The sequence below is a fragment of the Miscanthus floridulus genome, chromosome 5, assembly GCF_019320115.1.
Source record: "Miscanthus floridulus cultivar M001 chromosome 5, ASM1932011v1, whole genome shotgun sequence".
Taxonomy (NCBI): domain Eukaryota; kingdom Viridiplantae; phylum Streptophyta; class Magnoliopsida; order Poales; family Poaceae; genus Miscanthus; species Miscanthus floridulus.
Genome location: NC_089584.1, coordinates 76,018,008 through 76,027,519, shown reverse-complemented (window position 1 = coordinate 76,027,519; position 9,512 = coordinate 76,018,008). Strand labels below are relative to the sequence as shown.

Below are 9,512 nucleotides of genomic sequence, written 5' to 3'. Positions count from 1 at the left end.
AGTCGAGGGACTGAAACAACTGGATTTCAACTTTCATGGTTAGGCAACAGAAGCTTCCTTCCGCTCGAGCAATCCATTTTGACCACCGGGAATTCAGCGTTGCCCCGAAAGTGGAACGGGAAGAGTGGCTGGCTGCAAATCTCTTGGCGAGATGGCGTTAATGTCGTTAACTCGTCACTGTTTACGTGCGTGGGTCCTTCTGCGCGAGTACAATTGGTAAAACAAAATTAGAGTAACTTTTTTTTTTTCTGTCGACGCTTGTCATTCTTCTCGAAGATGTCCATGCTTGGCGCAGGCCAAGGTTGGTAGCTAGAGACGGAGATGAGATATATATAGAATTCAAAAGGAAGAAGTTTATGCGCCGGACTGCGTACGTTGAAATTAAACACGGACGAAGCTGGTATACACGAAGTAAAAGCACGCCTTTGATTTCCTGTCCTGAATGGACGCGTGTTCTAAGTTCTATCAACGTAGCAAGAGACTATACGTGGACTTTCGTCTGTAGCAGATAGAGGGATTAGAGGGAGGAAAATGCTTGGACTTCTAGAAACGACGGGGCAGGCGCGGCAGTCCGTTAATTGACGATTCCTCCTCCCCCCATTTCCACTCGGAAAACAGTCTAGAAGCAACAAGCGGCCCAGCCCGGTCCAGCAATGCAGCGCCAGGACCAGGGAGGCGAGGTGTCTTGGTAGCAACTGGCAACTCGAGGAAGCAAAAGCAGAGCGGCCTCCCCGGTCCCCGGGCCCCGGGCGGCGCGGCTCTGACCACGACCGGCAGGCGACTCTTAAGGTCTGTTTTTACCAGATGTCTATTTATAAAAATAAAAATCAAATTGTAAAAAATTTGGTCCCCTTCCCCTTCTCTGCTACGTTGGCGGCTTATAATACGAACGAACAGGCGTCCCGTCCCAACGCGTCTCCGCCTGAGCCCTGAGCGCTCTCTCATCGTTAAGCGGGGCAAGCGCACGCACGCACCCCCAAAACACCGGAATCTCATTGGTAACCCCCCCCCGGTGGCAGCTCGGCGTTGTGGTGCGGGGTGCGGATTGGTAGGGGGAGCAGGAGGCGGCGTCGGCAGTAGCGAGATGGACGCGGCGGGGGACATTCAGAAGGTGGCGAGTATGCGGCTAGGGGATAGCGGCTCCATGTGGCGGCGTGGTGACGACGTATTCTCACGCTCGTCCAGGGAGGAGGACGACGAGGAGGCGCTCCGCTGGGCCGCGCTGGAGAAGCTGCCCACCTACGACCGCGTCCGCCGCGCCATCGTCCCGCTCGACCTCGGGGCCGACGGCGCCGAGGCGGCCGGCGGGAAGGGGCTCGTGGACGTCGACGTGCTCAGCCTCGGCCCGCGCGAGAGGCGGGCGCTGCTGGAGCGCCTCGTCCGCGTCGCCGACGAGGACAACGAGCGATTCCTGCTCAAGCTCAAGGACCGCATCGACAGGTAACCCCTCGCCCGCTCCGCGACGAGCTGCGCGCGGTTGCACTCGAATTCCTATCGCTCGCCGGGTGTTTGACGATTTCCGCCCGCGCGCTGTTTGATTGCTGCAGGGTCGGGATCAACATGCCCACGATCGAGGTGCGGTTCCAGAACCTTGAGGCGGAGGCTGAGGTGCGCGTCGGCAGCAGCGGCCTCCCCACCGTCGTCAACTCCATCGTCAACACGGTCGAGGTACGCGCGCCATTCCACCCGTTAGTTCCGATAGCGAAAGACGATCGATTTTGAACTTTGGTCGGTGCGCCTCTTTGTTCGACGCAGGAAGCGGCGAACGCGCTGCACATACTGCCCAGTAGGAAGCGGATCATGCCCATTCTCCACGACGTCAGCGGAATCATCAAACCTCGCAGGTAGTTGAGTAAAACAATCGCTCTTTTATTATTGTTTTTTTTTTGTCCTCAAGAAAGTCAAACTACTCCGTATTTTCCATCTACAGAATCAATGAGCTGTTTTTTTGTTTTTTGTCAACTAGTGTAATTCTATATTCCTGTTTTTTTGTTTTTCTGCTTGTGTTGGTCTGGGAAAAGAAAAAAAGAGACAGTTTAGTAGTCTGGGACTACAAGTCTTCGATTCCTTCGCTTCTTCCACCAGTCAACCTCACGTTTTTTGCGTTTATGCAGGATGACACTTCTGTTAGGTCCGCCTGGATCAGGCAAGACCAGTTTGTTGCTCGCCTTGGCCGGAAGGCTTGACAAAGACCTCAAGGTAGTACAAAATGTATCCTTATACTTCTTTGCAATAATAATACGCCTCGCAAAAACCAAACAAAATGTATCCTTGTACTTCTGCACAAAACTGGGCATTCAAGAAACAGGGCATCTTTCATTGGCAACTGCTGTATGCTTTGTACTAACTACTCTAATGAAATGTACAGTGCCTAATGTTATAGTGAAACACCGTGCAGTTTTCAGGCAAAGTGACCTATAATGGTCACGAGATGACAGAGTTTGTTCCAGAGAGGACAGCCGCGTACATCAGCCAGCATGACCTCCACATAGGAGAGATGACTGTGAGGGAGACGCTTGCATTCTCTGCACGCTGCCAGGGTGTTGGCTCCTGTTTTGGTACAGTTCCGAGCAATGAGTCATGCGATACATGCATATGCTTTTGTTCTGCTTGCCTACCATGTATGATTTATACTATTCATTGATATGCTTACCGGGTCTTGCTTCTTTCCTTTATGTTAGACATGCTGACTGAGCTGTCGAGGCGAGAGAAGGCGGCCAATATCAAGCCTGATGCTGATATTGATGCATTCATGAAGGCATGCAATCCTGACTAAATCCAGTAGATTTTTTTATATCGTAGATTATGTTTCCATGAATAATTGGCCAATCATAATCAAAACTATGGTTTTCCTGCTTAATTTAATTAGGCGTATGCAATGGGTGGGCAAGATGCCAATGTGGTCACTGACTATATTCTGAAGGTATACATTGCACCTTTTAGCCTCAAATCAAGCAATTTTAGATTGACTTACTCAAATATGTCTTAACTATGTACACTCCACTTGCTGCAGATATTAGGACTAGAGATATGTGCAGACACAATGGTAGGGGATGAGATGCTCAGGGGCATATCTGGTGGACAACGGAAGCGTGTTACAACTGGTAAAACTGTCTTTCATAACCATATATTAGGTCAACAACATTGGTTTTGCTGAAGTTCTTTCTGAATTATATCATTTGGATGTTCCCTGCAGGTGAGATGCTGGTGGGGCCAGCCAGGGCGCTTTTCATGGATGAGATCTCAACTGGGCTTGATAGCTCCACTACATTCCAAATTGTGAATTCACTCAGGCAGTCCATTCACATCCTTGGTGGCACAGCTGTTATCTCCCTACTGCAGCCGGCACCAGAGACTTATAACTTGTTCGATGACATCATACTCCTCTCAGATGGTCAGGTTGTCTACCAGGGCCCCCGAGAAGAAGTGCTTGAGTTTTTCGAGTCAGTAGGTTTCAGATGCCCTGAGAGAAAGGGTGTCGCTGACTTCCTGCAAGAAGTATGTACTGTGCCACCATATTTCAGTATACATAAGTGCATAAAGTTCTTGTTATCTTATCTCTTTCGAAATGCTGGCAGGTGACTTCGAAAAAAGATCAGAAACAGTACTGGGTGCGACCTGATGAGCCCTACAGGTTTGTGCCCGTGAAGGAATTTGCGACTGCATTTAAGTCATTCCACACAGGGAGAGCTATAGCAAATGAGCTTGCTGTTCCGTTCGAGAAGAGCAAAAGCCACCCAGCCGCACTAACCACCACAAGGTATGGTGTGAGTGGCAAGGAGTTGCTCAAAGCAAACATAGACCGGGAGATCCTTCTCATGAAGAGGAACTCTTTTGTCTACATCTTCAGAACCTTCCAGGTAACACATAAGACCAAACAGTATGATTGATTGGCATGTAGAGAAAAAATAACTGAAACATGACCGACACTTTGGTGCTCTGGCATTACAGCTGATACTGATGTCGATCATTGCAATGACTCTCTTCTTCCGTACGAACATGAAGCATGACACAGTGAATGACGGGGTTCTCTACATGGGTGCAGTCTTCTTTGGTGTGCTTATGATCATGTTCAATGGCTTGTCTGAGCTGTCGCTAACTGTCTTCAAGCTGCCTATATTCTTCAAGCAGAGGGATCTCCTTTTCTTTCCGGCATGGTCCTACACTCTACCCTCGTGGATCGTCAAGGTACCCATCACATTTATCGAGGTTGGCGGTTATGTATTCTTGACATACTATGTCATTGGGTTCGACCCAAATGTCGGCAGGTGAGATTTTTCCAATTGTTTAAATGTTTATCCTTAGCCATTCTTAGTACTCTGGTAATGTGCTATGAATGTTTCCTTCAAAAAAAAAGTGCTATGAATGTTCTAACAGTAATGGTTGCCCCCAGGTTCTTCAAGCAGTATCTGCTTCTGTTAGCGGTCAATCAGATGGCAGCGGCACTCTTCCGGTTTGTTAGTGGGGTATCGAGGAACATGATTGTTGCTAATGTCTTCGCATCGTTCATGTTGCTGGTTGTCATGGTGTTGGGAGGATTTATTCTAATAAGAGGTTAGAAGTCATTTTTCTCTCTCTTTCTAATTCATTGCAACGTAGCTTCTTAAATTAATGCTTGTCTGTATTTCGTCATGCAGATAATATTAAGAAATGGTGGATATGGGGCTACTGGATCTCCCCAATGATGTATGCACAAAATGCCATTTCAGTGAATGAGATGTTGGGTCACAGGTGGGACAAAATATTGAATAGCACTGCCTCCAACGAGACCCTAGGTGTGCAAACCCTCAAGTCCCGTGCAGTATTCACAGAAGCAAAGTGGTACTGGATTGGCTTTGGTGCTTTGGTTGGGTTCACCATACTCTTCAACGCTCTCTTCACTCTTGCCCTTACATACCTTAAGCGTGAGTAACTCCCAAACTGATTTTCTCATTGTTCTCTGATTTCAATGTATTCGAACCTGTGAAGTGCGAATGATTCCATCTTGTTAATTTCCAGCATATGGCAACTCCCAGCCATCTGTATCCGAAGAGGAGCTGCAGGAGAAGCATGCCAACATCAAAGGGGAGGTTCTGGATGGCAATCACTTGGTATCAGCAAGCAGTCATCTATCAACAGGAGTCCACAGTGAAACTAATTCTGCAATCATGGAAGATGATTCTGCCTCGACTAAAAAGGGAATGATCCTCCCATTTGACCCGCTCTCGCTCACCTTTGACAACATCAAATACTCTGTTGACATGCCACAGGTGAAATATAGAAAGTTGATCTCTTACACAACAAATGCAATTTCATCACTATTTTGTAACCCTGGTCATGAAATTAAATTCAGGAAATGAAAGCACAAGGTGTACAAGAAGATCGTTTGGAGCTCCTCAAAGGTGTCAGTGGGTCTTTTAGGCCTGGTGTGCTGACCGCACTGATGGGCGTCAGCGGTGCAGGAAAAACTACTTTGATGGATGTGTTAGCTGGGAGAAAGACAGGTGGGTACATTGAAGGAGACATCCGCATTTCAGGATACCCAAAGAAACAAGAGACCTTTGCACGGGTATCAGGATACTGTGAACAAAATGATATCCACTCGCCGCAGGTGACAGTCTATGAGTCCCTGCTTTTCTCAGCATGGCTCCGGCTTCCCAAGGACATCGATTCGAACAAAAGAAAGGTTAGTTCCACAAAATAGTTGCAATTTCCACCCATAGAAGGATACAGTTGGTAGATAGTTGCTCACCATTATATGTGCAGATCTTCATTGAGGAGGTGATGGAGCTTGTGGAGCTCAAACCACTGAGAAATGCTTTGGTTGGACTTCCTGGAGTGAATGGTCTGTCAACTGAGCAGAGGAAAAGGCTTACCATTGCTGTGGAACTGGTTGCAAATCCATCAATCATCTTTATGGATGAGCCAACCTCTGGGCTTGATGCCCGAGCAGCTGCAATTGTGATGCGGACGGTGAGGAACACTGTTGATACTGGTAGAACTGTGGTCTGCACGATACATCAGCCTAGCATTGACATATTTGAAGCATTTGATGAGGTGAGTGAGATTTCACATAGGATTACTTCCAACTACCCTCTACTTTCTGGTCAGCATTTGTCATACTTGTTTTGCTGTGGCTAATTTTCCAAACCTTGAACTATGTTGCAACTTGCCGTGTCTAAAATGTTTGATTAATGCATGCAGCTTTTCCTTATGAAGCGTGGTGGAGAAGAGATCTATGCTGGTCCACTTGGACATCATTCTTCAGAGCTAATCAACTATTTCGAGGTAAATGATATTACAGGAATCTGAATATCCATCTATGAAATTCCTTAAAATTATTGAGAAGATCATGTGGTTTCATATTATTCAGGCGATTCAAGGGGTCAGCAAAATTAAAGATGGCTACAATCCAGCAACATGGATGCTGGAAGTGACCACAACTTCTCAGGAACAGATTCTAGGTCTTGATTTCAGTGATATGTACAAGAAATCTGAACTCTACCAGTAAGTAAATTCGAAACCCTACTAGTCACTTCATCTTTGAAAATAACCATAGGTGGTTATATTAACAACTAGGAAAAAAATCTAAACAATTAGAACTAATTACAGTATAATAAACTTACCCAGCAAAACGGAGTAATATCAGTTGGTATATACCAATGCACATTTCAGTATTAACCAACCTTCCTTCTCCAGGGAATTTCTGCAGTAGATGATGTGTTGCTTGTTACATTTTACAGGAGGAACAAGGCCTTGATAAAGGAATTGAGCCAACCAGCACCAGGTTCAAGTGACATGCATTTCTCTAGCAAGTACTCACAGTCTTCCATTACACAATGTGTGGCTTGCCTGTGGAAGCAGAACCTGTCATACTGGAGGAACCCTCCTTACAATACCGTTAGGTTCTTTTTCACTACCATCATTGCTCTCCTCCTTGGCACCATCTTTTGGGACCTAGGTGGCAAAATGTAAGTCATGCCCAATTGTACCATTGCTTATGGCAAACAAGTGGCTTGACCTTCAGTTTTTTATTTACGTTTTGCTTCTTATAATCCAGCTATACATCACAAGATTTGATGAATGCCATGGGATCAATGTACGCTGCGGTGCTGTTCATCGGGGTCATGAATTGTACCTCAGTTCAGCCAGTGGTGGCCGTGGAGCGGACAGTCTTTTACCGTGAAAGAGCTGCTGGCATGTACTCAGCTTTCCCATATGCGTTTGGCCAGGTGAATGTTCCTCCTGGAAATCAATTTTACACGCGGCTTTTTCTGCTGCTTGTTGCCTGTTGGCCATGTTCTAGAGAGCAGGGCACTGATCTGATCAATTTGTCTCCTCGCAGGTTGTCATTGAGCTCCCATACGCACTGGTTCAGGATATTCTATACAGTGTCATAGTGTACTCCATGATCGGGTTCGAGTGGACGGCTGCCAAGTTCTTCTGGTACCTCTTCTTTGGGTACTTCACACTGCTCTACTTCACATTCTACGGCATGATGGCCGTCGGGCTGACACCTAACTACAACATCGCCGCCATCGTCTCCGCGGCATTCTACGCCATCTGGAACCTCTTCTCCGGGTTCATCATCCCCCGACCGGTAAGACCTCCTCATGCCCCCTGCAACTTTTCTCTACGGTTTCCAAAAGCTCATTCCCGTTCTTGCCTCCTGCTACCTTCAGAAAACACCGATCTGGTGGAGGTGGTACTGCTGGTTATGCCCCGTGGCGTGGACGCTGTACGGGCTGGTGGTGTCACAGTTCGGTGACGTCATGACTCCGATGGACGACAAAAGGCCCGTGAAGGTGTTCGTCGAGGACTACTTCGACTTCAAGCACAGCTGGCTGGGTTGGGTGGCCGCCGTGGTCGTGGCATTCGCGGTGCTCTTTGCGACCCTGTTTGGCTTTGCCATCATGAAGCTTAACTTCCAGAAGAGATAATGACGATAGGAGCAGGGAAAATCACCTCCTGGACGAGGGATTTTGCATTCGTTGGGTCGTGCAAGTAGATTTGACTGTCATATTGGGAGTACGCCATATCTATGGATTCGTTGATAAGTTAAAGTTATAAGTTATTGTGCTGTTTTTTTTTTTTTTTGAGAGGATATTGTGCTCCTTTACTTTACTGGGAGGATGATGGCGTAGTATTTTGTAAATAATATTTCACACATCTAGTAAATTTTGTAAGCTTGTTGCCCCTAGCAAAGGATCAGTTGGAGAAGGCAAGGAAATACCTCGTCCGTTGCTGTTGACTTATAAGTATATACATACTATTTTGATACGTGTATATAAGTACTAGAAGACTGCAAGTACATGTGAAAGAATCATAAAAACCTGGTCTTCCTTTCATGTTTCTTTGGTTGATTGCGCCCACAAGACAATGAGGACAAGCAACGAAACATGCAAGACAAATCAGTCACACTCTGACCTTCTAGTAGCCCTCGGTGTCTCTGCGTTGACCTTGTAGCCGTGCTGTTTACACCAGGGGACGAAAACCATTCTCCTGCCGCACACATACTGACATAAAGAAGAGGATTTCTGTAGCCTAGGGACGCTGTGTAACCATGCAACCACGAATCAAACTTTTTAGTTTAAGGCATTACAGTTTTTTTTTTTTTTTTTTGCTAAAAGGAATAATTTATAACGTAAATAGCCGATTATCACAAAATTTTCAGCACAATTGCTGATTATCAAATAAAGGAAAAAACACAACTTAAGTTTATTAGATAGCACATCCAGCTTAGGAACTATGCATGTAAGTAGTGTGTTTAAACTTTAAAGTGCCTATGCTGCTGCTCAAATATGCATGTATACTTAAGTACCAAGCATATACTTTTAGCTTGTCAACTAAGCTGCTGCTCAGATCTTGCACTACGTGTCTACGCGATTAGGGGCTGGTTGCTTGTGCTTCACGACCTGGTCTAGGAGCGCCGCCTTGCAGCTCAGTCCTACTCTAGCGTCCAAAATCGAATGCTTGGGATCAGAACAAGCAAGATGCCCGGTTCACAAAGCAAACATACTCTTATTGTGTTTGAGGCAGCTCAGCTCCGTGCGTCTAAAATCAGACAGTTCGCTGGAGCAGGCACAAAGGCACAAAGTAAACAAGCCCTTAGCCTCTCATTGTGTTTGCGTGGGACATGGCTTGTGCCTAGCTGCTGGGCTACACGCCTACACGGGCATATGCCGGGGGACCAGCCGCCTGCAGCATGCCATGGCGCCTAGACGGATGACTCGTATGGGCATCAAAAAACCAAAAAAATAGATGAGCCATAAGGGTACCTAAAACCAAAATGAATCTTGGAAACAGAGTATATCTATATGCGAGACTCATTTTGAGCTACAGCAAAGGCACAACCTAAATCTGAGTATCCTCTCTTTTGAAGACTCATTTGCAGAAAGAGTTTTCTTTTGGATCCTATTGTTGGAAAAGACAAAAAATGGGTATTGAACTCATTACCTGCAGTGCTACCCAAACATAAAATATGTCTTATATTTTGGGTCATGTTGTTGAAGATAGCCTTAGGTAAGAGCTTC

The 9,512-nt window shown here is 46.3% G+C and overlaps 1 protein-coding gene across 1 annotated transcript; it reads left to right on the top strand.

The window, feature by feature from the left end:
- Positions 1-935: 935 nt before the first annotated feature.
- On the top strand, positions 936-8,278 carry LOC136450091 (ABC transporter G family member 36-like). The gene is made up of 22 exons (XM_066450371.1): positions 936-1,440; positions 1,548-1,668; positions 1,756-1,844; positions 2,115-2,199; positions 2,399-2,558; positions 2,682-2,758; positions 2,870-2,923; positions 3,014-3,104; positions 3,197-3,498; positions 3,579-3,860; positions 3,952-4,268; positions 4,394-4,554; positions 4,638-4,904; positions 4,999-5,249; positions 5,333-5,665; positions 5,746-6,036; positions 6,184-6,267; positions 6,353-6,486; positions 6,723-6,950; positions 7,040-7,211; positions 7,325-7,579; positions 7,662-8,278. Exons 1-22 carry the CDS (start codon positions 1,085-1,087, stop codon positions 7,917-7,919), a joined length of 4,368 nt encoding a protein of 1,455 aa, XP_066306468.1. The 5' UTR covers positions 936-1,084; the 3' UTR covers positions 7,920-8,278.
- The last annotated feature ends 1,234 nt before the right edge of the window (positions 8,279-9,512 follow it).

Bases quoted from the DNA above. Each gene is read 5' to 3' on its own strand.
- LOC136450091 (XM_066450371.1), top strand. From the start codon at position 1,085: ATGGACGCGGCGGGGGACATTCAGAAGGTGGCGAGTATGCGGCTAGGG. The intron at 2,200-2,398 runs GTAGTACAAAAT...AACACCGTGCAG, and splicing joins GGCTTGACAAAGACCTCAAG to TTTTCAGGCAAAGTGACCTA. The intron at 2,924-3,013 runs GTATACATTGCA...CACTTGCTGCAG, and splicing joins TCACTGACTATATTCTGAAG to ATATTAGGACTAGAGATATG.